Consider the following 15,693-nt stretch of genomic DNA (forward strand, 5'->3'; position numbering starts at 1 on the left):
TTAATATATGTATATTGAACATAGGTAAAATTTTGAGGGTAGGAAATGGCAGCCATTTGTGACCCCATGGGGACCCCATGTAATGCCCTTTCCTTTAGGGATTGGAATATTTTACCCTCACATATGAAAGTTTTCCCCTCTCCCTACTTCCGCACAAGGAAATCTCCATGCTTCCCCTCTACTCCCCTGAAAAAAAAATGTTCACAGCAAAGTCCAAAAATGCAACCAAATATTGCTCCCTGCTAATTCATTTGGTTTTTTCTAGTAGTTTACTGAGAAGAGGAGTGAATTTTCTCTCCTGCTTAAATGATCAACATCTGCTCATTCACAGTTTTCAGACCATGAATTCACCAATAGCATCTGTTATAAAATCACCCATCTTTGCTGGGTGGCTCTGTCTACTTCAAGTAATTTAACCTTTTGAAATTTGTGCGGGTTTTTATTTGATGTGGGTCATGCAAACACTCTCAGAAAACGTTATAGTCATCAGACAGCATGAAATATGGGTTTCTTTGTTAAGATGACTGCATTTCAATTTGTAACATTTACTTTTTATTTTTGCCTGACAACTTTCATACTTATTTTATCTTTCTTTCCAAGATACGTAAAAATTGTGATTAAATCAAACATCTGTGATGTTGAAAGTTCTCTAGCTTTTGTTTTTTGGAAAACCATCTTATCAGAAATCACTTTTCTTCAGAAAGATTCACTCATGGGATCTTGGGCATAACATTACATAAATTTAAGGGAGCATTTAGTCATTACAGGAGGGTGGACTGGGGAATTGGGAATGGTCATTTGCTAGTGTATTTAAAGACAGAGAAGGTATTCCTGTTTAAAATCTGTGTGAAAGCAACTTCCGTCTGTCAACCTCTGACTTCCGTCAATCTTACTTCAGTCTGTCAACCCCCAACTTCCTTTTGTCTGTCCACCTCAAGCTTCTGTCTATCAACCTCTTGGCATTCTTATCATAAACTAGTGGGGTGTTTATGGTTCGGGTTGAGGTGTAGGAATGCGCTTTTAAGCTGTGACAAAATTGCCACTATTAAGTCGTTCTCCAAGGTTGCTTTAATAGTTGACTGCGACCTATTACAGACTACCGAGCTGGCAATACAATAATGACAGAAATATTAATTTTTATCAAGAATATTAGTAATCATAAAGTTATTAATAAGTGTCTGTAATACAAATGCGCGAATTTGGCACAGAAACTGATCATCATTCAAGATTCGAATGCAGTAGGGTATTTGTGTAAGTATACAATAACATACGGTTATTCACAAAATACGGCCTGTATGGACGAGGGCTCAGTGAGTGACGTATTGGACGAGCCGAAGGCGAGTCCAATACGTCACTCACTGTATTGGGGACTCCTCGTACTATACAAAATACGGAAAGTTATTGGACGGTCAAACTCCCATAGGTTACGGCAGTAGGTGTATAATAATGACAGAAATATTTAACATTTCTCAAAAGTATTCATACTCATAAATTTTTTTTTAAACTCTTGTTACGACTGATAATGACTAATGGCCCTGAAGGTGTATATGGAGAAACTAGTGAGTTTTTTCCCAATATAAAACTTATCATATCAGAGCATTTATGTATGCTTGATTATCAATATAGGTTATGGTAATTAGAAGTGCATATATGTACAACAAAAACGATATTAGAATTTCACCAAAAAAAGTCATCGACAATTCTCTTTTCATGGCCGTTTATGGGGGAACTTAAATAACAATGTTTCAAATACTAAAGTAATTTTATATCTGCATTTATGTATGCTTGATTATTGATATCAATGTACTTGACTAGATCAGAGTGGTTAAAAGTGCATTTGTGCAAAAATCGGAATTACACTAAAAAATGTTGGTTCACTACACATGGGAGCTGGTGAATTTAAAGAAAACAATACACACAAAATTAACATATGTTCCATATGGGTTGATTATAACGAGTAGTATCTTTTTGGTAAGACTGACCTAGTATACATTGTACAAACAAGGTCAAATTCCAAATATGCAAATGAGAGAGATTGAAGCTATGCGGGTGAAATAGTTATGGTATCGTAGTTATACCTGCATTTTAAGCTTGCAACTTTGAAACAGTGGAGCTGAGGAGTCCTGTTTTACTCATTGGAAAAAGAGAGGGCTCATATTTTCGATAAAGCTAAAGGAGAGAGACACATTTTACATGTAACACGATTGGAACTAATTTGGGATAATTGGATTTTCATATTTTGCAAATTTCTCAAAAGTGTTAGGTGCCATAAAGCTGAATGTTGTAATATCGCAAATTACTCATAAAAACAAGTGTGTAATATAAGAAGAAAAGCAGATGAGATAACATTTGTAGATTCAATCATCATTACTTCACCATCCAATCGTGTTCATGTTGGAACACTCCTGATCCCCCATAATTACTGAGCCACTCAAATGGTTTGTCAAATTGTGATAGAATTATGTCACTTTATTCTATTACAGTAAATCCTTAAATATAGAGAATCAGGCTTTTGCCTCCCTGCTTTTAATGAAGTATCATGGCTTTAGCCGCAGATCATGAAGTTTTATCAGCCACTTTCGGCAAAGAGTATACCATGGGTGTACTCTATGTACACATTTGCACCATTCAGTAAACCTGGGTGTAAGCCAGCATTTTGAATGTCAGTAAATTTTAGGTGATTTATATGTCTTTACCATCAAAAACTGAACAGAGACCCCTCTTTTTCATTCCTGCGTAAACAGGAACTTCCCCTATAATAGCCAGATTATCGTAAATCTATGCAAATGTTGGAAAGCCACGCTACTGATCGGACATGCCGTGCTTGGTCCAAGAATCCCATAATTTTGTTATATTTCCGCCGTTCACTATCATTGAATCTTGCATATGACGCCTGTGAATATAATAGCAACTAAACTTGAGTCGACAATAAACTGAAAAAATGTTCCGTTTTTTGTTGGCGAACACATGTTTCAAAATGTTTGCCCTGTACAACCATTTGACCCTTCTTTGCATATGTCACGAAAGTGCCATCTTGATTATTCAAATTTATTATACAGTCAAAGCGATGCTATGAGAATTTGAAACTCCCGCCCAGTGTACGCAAACGACTTTGTCATCAGTAATCCTCTATTGTGGGCCCACGGTCCTGTAACTTCCCATTTATGAAGAGATTGGATGATTAAAACATTCCATGAAGAAAATTGAAGCAAAAGGTGGAAGTCTTCGTTTGAAGGCATATTATTTACCTTTAGCGGTTATATAATTTTTATTCAACATACCTGATTGGCATCCCGCTCCTGTCCGGGTAACATCACAAGTCCCCCAACCTTCTTTAGATGCCAAGTAACAACCCGGCGTCATTTTTTTACCATTGGGGTTACGACAATAGTTATGATCACCCAACCCTACATAAGGGGAAGTCAACAAAGTCAAGGGTACAGAATTTGGCCTTCTCTCAGTCCATATTTGACAAGTTTGCCCAAAAGCAGTCATGCTGACAGAACCTCTGTAGTCACTACCATCCTCGTTTTCATAGCATTCATTATCTGATGATCCTATGTGGTTGAAAGAACATACTTAATTGTTCAGTATTACATAATTGTTATTTACACACCCAGCGACGGTATACCACTCGATTTTGACCAGTTCGCTTCATATATGCACGAGATGTCGCTCGTGCATATATGAAGTGAACTGGTCAAAATCGAGTGGTATAGGCTTACCATCGCTGGGTGTGATGTATTGCTCTTATATCATAACAGTAAATTGAAATTCTGGCGTGGAACGTCAAAAACGGATTTTTGCTCCAGCTGAGAACTCGCATGTGTGCCAGCCATGGTATATTGCGCATATACCACTGTTCTTTTCGTGTCTTGACCAATCAGATCGCTGTATTTGTGCCATCAATAGGCAATAATAATAGTATTACAATTATGTAGTATAATTATTCATAAAATAGTTTTAGAATTACCTGGAACAGGAACAGATCATACTTGAAAAAACAGTCTACGTCATGTGCAATTTAGCATATGTGTTTTTATAAAAACGGCACTGGCAGATGTTACAAAGAGGATGCAATAATTAACAGATGGTTTAGAATGAAGGAATTGCATTAATAGGCCAGAGAATTTGTTACCTTCACAGTCACGGAAAGCCTCTCGAACTTCTTCTTTATTGAGAGCTTCATTAAATATCTGTAAACAATGCATCATGCCAGTGAAGGGTACCGTGGTTTGTGACTCTGAAGCTCCAAGTAATATTGTCTGAGCATTAGTGGCAAGCTCGAAATCTCTGATAACTGTATTGAGGATTTCCATTCCATTGTGGTAAAATCTGATCTCTCCATTGTGATAATCAGAACAAAAGCCAATTTGATTCCACTTATTCAATTGGAGGCCGCCAACTTCTACTGACAGTGGCTCTTCCCCATGCCTGCCAGCAATTCTCAAATGGAGGATATCTCCAATATGTGAAAGTTCCATTTTTTGGTCCTGCCCAGAGACATAGCCAAAAATGTAGCCCTTTGTGCCGGCTGGATAAACACTAAGCAAGACAGTAATTGAATATATAGTATCAAGTTCCTTGTTTAAATTAATGTGAATAAAGGAATCATTAGTGCCTTTGAACAGGAACGCGCCATCCAACACACCTAACGCAGGCTTCAGTATAAGAGTATTGTGGGAATATCCATTGTTCGTCTCACCAGTCAGTCTTCCTTCCAATCCGTGCTTTCCATCCAAAGGCCAAAATCCAAGTCTTTCAACTTCAGTAACTGTTAAATATTCAGGAAATAAAGACTGCATTACAACTTATAAAAAAGTACATTTATACAGCTGACATGGTTACAGACTGGTGTTCTCGCCGGGATTTAGTGGAATGTAAATCAAATGCTTCCACTCAGTCAGAATCATATGAGACCATGTCAAGAAGGCAGAGCATTAGGAAAACGAGGCTGCATAGTCACTCCATACAAGCCAGCATTAATCAGTATTTGCTGAACTGTGCGGACAGTGACTGACTTGCTAGCGTGTACAGCCCTGGTTAAATTGCGATCCTGTTAACGGCTAGAAGATGAATATTGACGTTTTGATCTCAGGTAATCATCATCAGAATCAGGATAATCTAAAGGGTATAATACTTATTCATGATGGTACACAACATCACTCTCTTGAGTTCAGAAATCGTCGATCGATCGGTAATTTGACACCATTCTCTGTAATTTCCAAACGGTGAGCGACAGATCGGACCAATTAAACTATAGGGGTGAAAGGAGTTGACATTAAACACTTACCTGATGGACAAAATTCTCCTGGGTATCCAATATCACATTTTATTCGATGATTAGTATTTACTAGGTAGCAAGTGACATCACCATCACGACTACGACAATAGTTGTGCTTGGGAATTTCACCTTCATGTAAATTGATATCTTTATCCCATAAACCACAGGGCTCATCAGATACACTTTTGTCTACAAAACCACGATAATCAAGTGCATTCCTGTCTTTATAACATTCTGGTGAGATATCTGGAAAATTATTAAAAGAAAACAATTATTTAACATAAAATAGTTGCAAATTTAATTATTCTTCTCTTGTACTACACATAAACGTTTTCCGTTTGCTTTCACTTATGTGTGTTGAAATATATATATTTTAGTCTTTGCCAATTAACATAACGTACTGTGTACATTATGCTAAATTCTAAGTTTTTGTTGATAGCTGAATTCTAGTCTAATACTTGTCAATGATGCCGCTAATATTTATCATACACATATAAGCTTTTATGGATGATTATATTATCCCGTAAGGGATGGCTCGAATCATGGTTAACACTGTGTAAGGACACAGAGACCTTGGTAAAATTTATTAATTAATGACGGCTATATCACAGTGATTTCAATCACCCTAACACTACAAACACTATAATTACAATACTACATCAACACTACAGCAATGAAAGCCATATCCATCTCTTAGTCACTATTATACCATCCCATATGCATGCCATGCATATACTTATATGGCATCTAATCTAATCTAGTTGGATTGATTGCCCTGCATCAGCCACCAGTGCTAGCATCATCCTGCTAAATTGTCACCTTGCAGCCATTCCAACTTCCTCCACACTGAATTCTAGTCTTACTTGTCAATCATGCAGCTAACATTTACACATACACGCTTTTTGACAAGATTAACACAAAATTAGGCATTTTGACAAGACTTTTGGGAGAAGATCTAGAGAGGCACTCTTACAAATAGAATATCATCAGTTACATCTAATACAGCCTTAAAACATCTTCAGAGGAATTCAAAATTTTGCACTTCCTGTATATAATGGCAAAGTACTTGAAAAAAACAGGAAATAAGGATTGATGGAACATGTATGATAAAACATAATAATATATACCTGTGACCCCTTCATTCCATTGATTGATATCGCAATCGTTGACATTACTTTTTGGACATAATTTTAAATTACTAGGATTGATGGCTGTCAAGTCACAACACTTCACATTAGATTTGTTTCTTCTGTCCAACTGTGATTTGAATTTTGTAGCTGTTATTTCACAAGTCAAAAATATCACTGGCTGAATATACTGGTACAGCTGACTGGAGCTAATCTAATGTTTGTAATGTAGGCTTCCTAACTCAATATAACATCACATGCAGGATGTTTGCATATATATTTTGTCAGAGTACTTGATGCAATTTGCATGGTTTCCATCATAAATGTGAATGTAAGCACAGCGCCATGATCCTGCTATTTCTGAAAGTCTTTTCAAAACCTTAAATTTTCAATTATTATTCACTTTTATATGGTAGTATCGTCGTGTCATTTGGAATCAGTCTCATGATTTCTATATTGTTGTTTATAAAGAATATTTGACAACTATTCAGTTTTGATGAATATTTCATAAGACTCAGCCATTTAGAATGACAGGCAAATTTTATACAAGGTGATATATTTGTAAAAATCGCAGACAATATGTTTCTATATATATATATCACAGAACTGTCTAGGCATTTGCGTGATGTTTGTGCATATCACATCACTCACCATATTTGCATAGAAAATACGCCTCTTCTGAGCATGGTTGACGGCTCCAAATATAACCTCTATCAAACCTGATGAAACAAGGAACTTTTTTATAATTAAGTAAAGTCTTTCTTTTTATGATCAGGACAACCATCATCAAAATTATGATAAAACCATGGATTTTCTGGTACATCCAAGGAAGAACTTATACGAGCTATAATCTAATGCTTATAGGGTTACTACTAAATACAACTGCCCTTGCAGGACATTGGCTGTTCTGAACTTTGTTGATTATAATCATTTGTATTTACTGCTCCATGTTGTTGTCAGAGTACAAGCCTGTATGTGATTTGTATGTGGAATGATGACATAATAGAATGCCAATAGTGGTACTATAATTGTTTGGAAACTATTACCAGCCTTTTGTGGAGGGACCGTGCTTAGTCCTACCAACACTTGAGAAACCGGGTAATAAATTTGCATATGTTGATGTGATTTTACTTTGAATGGCAAAAGCGCCCTCACTCCTTCAAGAACCCATGGTGTATTTTTTCAGACTCCAAAACTTGCCCATTTCAAATCCAAAAGGTGAGATTTATATGTGCCACAAAACTGCTTCTCTTACCTTTAACAGCTGATCTAACACACCGCGTCATTTGCGTTTGCAAGGCGGTACAATTTGGCACATAATATCTTTCAAAATCACGTACTGATGAAGTATTGTTCTTGCTCAACACCTCTCTGTGACCCCTAACCAACGCGTACAAAATGGGCCTATCGTATTAATTGCACTGAATGACTGGTGCTGAGATAGGTTGTAAATTGCAAAAGGCTGTAAATTGCAAAAAACTAACGCTATTAAAGCTATTGAATTTTAAAATGTACCTAATAATTATTTTATTGTACTTATTGTATTGTAACACATAAAAAGTGAATTTTAGCTTGAAAAATACCTCATACTCTGCAACTGCTGTTTCTTATTGTAAGTTTCAATGTTTTTCCTAAAGACCCTCTGTTTTCGCAACAACTTAAAATTCGGTTTTGACAGCAACCTTACTTCCTTGAACAATTATATATTAACAGGTAAAAATATGCTTTATATGGCATGGAATTATTGTGAAGCACGAAATTCACTGCATTTACATGTAATGGTGTACAAAAATCTTCTATTCATCACTTTCTCATGTGAGATGATGTAATGTGAACATTTTCCTAATTTGCTTTTAGCAGCAACGATACAAATGGGGTGGCGGTTTATTATGATAGACCAGATACTGTATATGAGATATTGGTAGACTGACCGTAGTATTTTGCAGTCACGTCTCCCTTGTGATTCACTGTTCTGAACATCAGCTGGTACATCTTTCACCCAAAGATTCCCTGTGAAGGGCAGAAAAGAAACAGCCTTGATGTTCGGATATGAATATTTGTATGATTTCAGGGAGTATATTGTTTTGTGCCCATTTATACTATTCATATGTATGAGTAAACACTGACCTAAGTACTTTTGTCTGTGTGGATGTGTAAATTCTTATGTGATTTTACTATGTGATCTTCAAGTTTTGTTTTCACAGGGGAAAAGAATGAAATGCAAACATCCTTTTGATATCTTTGATATATCCAAGAATGACGACACGGTATTTCTATCAACAGTTTCCTCTCCTTTTTGGCCTTGTTCTCTTAACAACACGATTGGAATTAATTTTGGATAATTGGATGATGAAGTAATGTCTTTAAAATTTGCAAATGTAAACTAATCTGCTTCTCTTTTTACGTACATACTTGTTTTTATGAGTAATTTGTAACATTGAGACATTCAGCTTTAGGGCACCTAAAGTTTTTGAGAAATTTGGAAAATATAAAGATCCAATTATCCCAATGTAGTTCCAATCGTGTTTAACCCTTTTACACATATTAAAACTGCATTTTCTGAACCATGGAAACAGCAACAAACTGTTGATTTAAATTGTTCTAAACATATAACAAACTTGAACAGTGTTCTATAAATGACTGCACTTGTCATAAACTCAGAGGCTTGCCACACAACTTGTAATAGTCTATATTCAGCATAAATCAACCCACAATGGTAGTTACAGCCATGGCAGTCGCACTATGAGTCTCTCACTCACAATTCAAAATGATATATTTTAAATGATGGCAAAACACTGCCATTGGCATTGGGGGTCACCCTGTTTTTCACTTTGATTATGGGGGTCGATATATTAAAGTTACGGGCTCGAAGGCATGCCAAAAAACTGCTCATGAATAAATTGCGATTCATGGCTGCTACAACTTGCATTTTATGCAAGTATAAGCTGGTCTCTAAAATACACTGAACCCCCCCCCCCCCTATCGAGCATTGTAAGACTTCCATGAAACAGACTAGATGGCATGGTCCTCCTCTCTATATACTCTGCCCGTAATAAGGTATATACTCTGCCCATAGCAAGGTGAATCTAGAGAGGATCATGCCATGGCAAGGTGAATCTAGTCACAGGCGTCTGTGGGTTTGGTAGTCTGCTAGATCAATCGATTTTCTGCTCGATCTATCGATCCCGTGCTCGATCTGCCAGCTCTGTCAAATTCTAGGACCACACAAAATTAATTCGCTCACCACGTAAAATTAATTCGAGGTACTAGTAAAACTAATTCTAGACTACATGAACTTATTTCAGCATAAAAAATGGAAAATCATTTCGATATACCGATAAAATTAATTGTAGGCTATACAAAATTAATTCCAACATATAAAATTAATTTTAACAGATTAAATTAGTTACAAGAAAATAGAAAATTAATTCGAGATAGCAGTAACATTTAATTCTATGTTACATAATATTAATTCCAGCATGTAAGATTAATTTGAAATATGTTGAATTAATTCCAGAAATATTTAAATTAATTGCCAGTACTAGTAGAAGTAATTCGAGACTACATAAAATTAATTTTAACTCATTAAAATTAATGTAACATAATTTTGACCAGAACGGGCCTCCATACAGGCATGTTCCCAACTCCACTCATAACTTCCGTGGTTGTAGTTGGACTGACTCTTTTCACAACACTTGGATTCATGCTTAACTAAGGTATACTGTCACCAGTTCCAATTTTGCCATAGTTACCATGGAAAGATAAAATCTAACCAATCACAGATTTTAAGCGGGTTGCCGCTTTTTTAAAAACAGCGCCCTCACATAAGCATTTTGAATACCAAAGAACGCCCCCTTACCATATATGGGCATATTTAGATCACAGGTGACCGTATACCTTTAACTAAAGCCTAGCAATCCGAGGGGAGAGTGGGAAACACCTCAACTTTTAAATTTATGATTAATTCAAGTGCATTTGAATGGAGCATGCTACCAAGTTTATCATGAAAAGGATATAGATCAATCCAATATCTTTATAAATGCAAATGTACAGTGGGAGGGGCACTACATTTCCTTCAATGGTGTGGTATGGCCAATGACATGCTGGGGTTTGAAGTAGATTCAAGGTTGTGTAAATGTTTTGATTTCAACCAAATTCCTCACAAATTTTCAAATCGTATGACATGAAAATAGCACCTTACGATCTTTCAGAAATTTTGCAAATATCGAATTGAGAATCAAGTCTATGTCTACCGTATTAGACATGCATGAGGAGCAAGCTGAAGCTCTGAATCATTGAGTGTTTGAGGAGGTCAGCCCGGCTCTGAGTTCAGAGACCCTCTGAGGTTTTGGATCTCAGACAGCCTCTGAGATATTAGGTCAGGGATCACCGACATCTGTGCCCATCCCCCCACCCCCCACTCAGAGGACTCTCAAAAGTCAACTCTATAAAGACGCTATTTGTGAGGGTCAGCACTACAACCGCGAAATTAAGCATAATAAATTTTGAACAGCCATCATTCAGGATTTCATTGCAATACAACGTCGGACACTAAACGTATGCAACAATGAGGGAATTAAATATTATATTTTTATCAACAATGTTAATCATCATAAATCATTAAATGATGTGAACAATTTTAACAGTTACTAACTTTTTTTATGATTAATAACACCTTTTGGCCCTGTGATACTCACCAAACAAGCCATGATATGGCATATACAATTCAATGAAGTCTTGAAGCTCCCCTAACTCCACAGATGCGAGTTCGCCACTGTGACTTTCACAGTATGTCTCAGCCTCTTCAAAGGTGCCTTTTCTGAAAGGAATGTCATGGCATGACCCATGGGGTAGGCCTTTCCTAGCTTTCAGTTCATTAAATGAAGGAAGATCACTGCCTGTAAGAAGCATACCAGGAAATCATTGATCAGTGCTTACTGCAGACAGGTGGGTGTCCATGAAGGGACTCTACGTCCAGGTATGTGTGTTGTTACCGTCTACACCCTCTAAATAACAGGCATTACCTTACCAACTTATTCGTGTCATTGCGACTGATAATCATCTCATATCTCAATCTTACAACTTTTAAATTTTCCTTCTAATGGTTCAGTTTTCCGATGTAAAACCAGGATTTATAAATGCCCTAGTATTTTATAGGACCGTATAGGTCATAATATGCCTCAACAATTTGTCCATCGCACTTGATATCAGGATTTGTGATACTTGGAGATTTGTTGAAATATATACACCCCGACTTAAAATTTCTTGAAAGCTTGAGCAATGAATATCTGTTCAGGTGTATTTTGTTTAGGATAACAGAAACCCTGGGATGCCAATCCAATGTCTTTTAAATGATTTTTGAAAATGATGACGCTTTAAATAGATGAATATAAACAGGATATATTCTAGGCTAAACGCATGGATATTGATTTTCTAATTATTACATATTTCAATGAATATTTTGCAACCAACTCCATTACCACAACCTTATGACTGTAATACACTCTTCTACATTTTGTACAAGATATTTAGGCTATTTTTCTTGACATTTTTACTTCTAGAAGTTCAGCTTGAGAGGTTATAATGTGCAATTCAGCTAGCTAGGATGTCATAGGAAACGCTACAAGGACACTATCATTATAATATTATATAGGGCTCAGCCCTTGGTGTCGCGCCAGGGGTTAAGATTGGCAATGTTATTTGTATTGATTCATGATAAACTGTAATTGTTACTTCATAAACGTTTATATGACAACTATGCCCAGTTTCCCTCTGATGAAAGCAGTTCACGTACTTACACGACGTCAAACCCTGCAGCAAGGCAGGTATAGATTTTCTGTAGCGTGTAAAAATTTTGGACAAAAATTGGCAATTTTTACAATGATAACAGCCTATTGCGTTAAACAAGGGACGTATTATGCAATAATTATCATTGCAATGGTAACCGCACTGCCCACCTTCCACTTGCAAGCTGAAAACTATAGCGTTCCGTCTAAAAACTTGCAATTTTTTAAATCTAATTATTGACACAGGGGGCGCTCTTCTATAATTCAATCCCAGCATTCTTTGCGTATGCCCCCGTTCATATGCACGACAGTTTTCTCCGTTTATCTATATCAACGATACTTTGTATCAGCGACAAGGTGTATAATAACATTTACTGGCTAATAAAAGAGGTATATTTTATAAAAGGCATGTTATATCATAGTAATTTGTTTCGTATTTGTTTATTTACGAGTACTCAAAAAAAAAAACATGGCGGCGCCCATGAAAGAAGGGTACACTTCCGGTTACTCGCATAGTATATTATGAATAAGCGCATGCGTAGTCAGTAAGCCGCTGGCGCGACTATTACCTCCCTGCCAACGGACACTCTCTTCGTAAAAGTATATGAATAGAGTATATGTTGACAGGGAAATAAAATAATGATAGTGTGCTTGTAGCTGTTCTTATGACATCTACTTTACGTTTGAACCAACAACAACAACAACAACAACAACAACAACAATAACAACAACAGGTGTTTTATAACACACAACATGCTCATGTTGTATTATGTATATGTGTTGATATTTTGCACAGTAACAATATCGCATAGTCATCATTTGACTGAAATTAAAAGGGAACTGTTTTAAATTTGACAACTTCGGGATTCAAAAAATGTTAAGATTACATGTTTTACATAAGAAATCGGGCTGTAGAATATTATGAAAAATTGATAAATACTACTTTAAATATGTCAATGCGCTATTGGATGATGAATAGTTCAACTTTTGTCTAACATCGAAATAAAATATATGATTGTCATTTACAAATAAATTCAAACATTTGGAGTGTGAAAATTACGTAACAGAGGCATACCTATATAAAACTTTATAGCTTAAGCAGGGACTGTACCCTCGAGGTAGGAGCAATTTGCCCAGGCTCCTGACATCGATTGCATTATAGACTAAACCATTTTTGGACCTCTGACTGCCGACCTATCACTGTCAATTATATCCCCCTGTCCCCAGTCCCTCTACCTGTGCCTTGAACACGATTGGAAATAATTTGGGATAATTGGATGGTGAAGTAATGTTTATTTGATCTGCAAATGTACGCTTATCTGTTTTTATTTTTAAGTTACACACTTGTTTTTATGAGTAATTTGTAATATCGCAACATTCAGCTATAGGGCACCTAACACTTTCGAAAAATTTGAAAAATATGAAATTTCCTTTAGCCCAAATTAGTTCCGATCGTGTTCTTGCCAAACATCATAAAATTACCGTAGGTTCAAAAGGTGGTCTCCGTAAATTTCTGTCTATTTATTCGTTACGGTAATCATGTGATTGCCCGAAAACTCTGAGTGTAGACCTATAGTCCTCTTTTTTGTTATATTTGAATGTGTCCAAAGATCGATGTTGTGACAGATTTCATTATGCGTTAGGTACATTTCCTCGAGTTTTAACAGTGTTTTAATATTTTTAACAGTTGTTGCGATCTAATTCTTACCTTCGCTATCGTATACCTCTACTTCACATATTGACATGCCTTCTATTATCTCATCAACAGTGATCTGTACTGCTCTTGATGACACCGTATGTGCGCAGCCAAACACAAGAGTCATCTTTTCACCAACGTTTTCGCAATTTTTTAATTCGGCTTTTGATGAAAATATTGACAATAAGTCGCCAACAAACACTTCTACGATCATTCCGTGTAATTCGTCTGCTGTAAAGATAAGAATTTTATTATTCAATAATCTTAAACATGTTTCTCCTCAGGCACTTCCATGGACAAAAAACACTGTTAGTTTAACAAAACTGTAAATGATTATTTATGTTATTAATCAATTTATGATTATGAACAATAAAATATAATGTTATAATAAAATAAGCGTACTTTTTTAGAGAGACTGCTTGGCGATGCAACTAGACTTTATCTGTATGTGTGTGTCTGTACGCACGCCCCGACCACATGAATTTGGTACAAATTCTGAACGTCTAGCATTCAGGAGTCCAGTGCTGTTTGGTACTTATTAAGTATGCAATAATGCCCCAGAAATATTATATTCAGATGTTCATAACCACAGGTTTGCTAAAATTTAAATAATGCTGCTTTTGACTCAGTGGACACATCACTGAGTTTGCATGTGCATAATATTTAAATTCATCATCATCATCATCATCATCATCATCATTTAATATTGTCGTATTATAAAGCTTACAGTAAAATGATACAATTCAAATGCCACAGATTACAGCAACAATAAGGAGGTAAGAATGTATACATAGCCATGCGCTAATCGAGCCTAGCCCCGTTGACTCATATGTACATTGCATTATCAAAAGCTGTTATTGGCTACTGTCCAATATATGGTACAAGTACTTTCATGGAGTGAAAAAAGTAACCATGACTATAAGAAGGTCTCACAAAGCTGGTTATTACATCTGGAATTTGTTTGACCTTCGAATTTGATCAATTACATAAGCAAATTAGTACAGAGCAAGGTGTACTCGTATGATAAGAGAGTCTTTCAGGGATTTTGTGAACTTACACCTATACTTTTGAGTCTTAATAGAATCTGGCAAAGTGTTCCATGGTTTTGCACCTCTGTAAGATATTGAAGATTGACCTGCAGATGTATACATTGCTAAATTCGTGTCCAACTTTTGGCGGATATCGTAGCAATGGTCTACAATTTGATAATAATCTGACAAGTGGAGAGGAACGTTTTGACGAAGTAAATCAAACATAAAAGTACAGACTAGCAACTTATAGAGCTTATGAACATCCGAAATACATAGATAGTTGAACAAAGGTGATGATGACATTTTCAATTCAGAGAATGTTATGCTACCCATGCACATTTTCTGAGTGATTTAAATTGGATTTAGATACGACGAAAATGTATTCCCCCTTACTTCTAAGCCATATGTTACATGAGGTTGAATACATGACATATAGAGCAACATTAGAATATTTTGTTTGCAAAATGTCTGAATCTAAATAATATCCCGGCTATCTTTCTTATCAGTGCGTTTACCTGAGTTATGTGTGGTTTCCATGTAAGGTACTCATCAATAATTGCCCCAACAAATAAATACAAAAAAAATTAGTCCATGCTTCTTTGAGTAATATCTTTGGAGATGGAAAAATCAGAAAAAAAAATGGCAGCCTGGTGACCACTAAGTGTGTGTAAGTGTATGTAGATACAACGCTTACAGGCAAGCCTTGCCACTTCGATGCCTGGTATGCATGTTTTTTACACACACTAAACGTTTTCATATCATTAACAGG

At 36.1% G+C, this 15,693-nt stretch overlaps 1 protein-coding gene across 1 annotated transcript; it reads right to left on the minus strand.

The window, feature by feature from the left end:
* Positions 1 to 3,950: 3,950 nt before the first annotated feature.
* Positions 3,951 to 14,020, minus strand: LOC139146071 (uncharacterized). The gene is made up of 7 exons (XM_070717519.1): positions 13,906 to 14,020; positions 11,109 to 11,309; positions 8,343 to 8,421; positions 7,063 to 7,130; positions 5,294 to 5,530; positions 4,139 to 4,774; positions 3,951 to 3,973 (listed from the first exon to the last, which is right to left on the minus strand). The coding sequence occupies exons 1-7, from the start codon at positions 14,018 to 14,020 to the stop codon at positions 3,951 to 3,953; spliced, it is 1,359 nt and encodes a 452-aa protein (XP_070573620.1).
* Between the last annotated feature and the right edge of the window lie 1,673 nt (positions 14,021 to 15,693).

Source organism: Ptychodera flava, chromosome 12, assembly GCF_041260155.1.
Source record: "Ptychodera flava strain L36383 chromosome 12, AS_Pfla_20210202, whole genome shotgun sequence".
Taxonomy (NCBI): domain Eukaryota; kingdom Metazoa; phylum Hemichordata; class Enteropneusta; family Ptychoderidae; genus Ptychodera; species Ptychodera flava.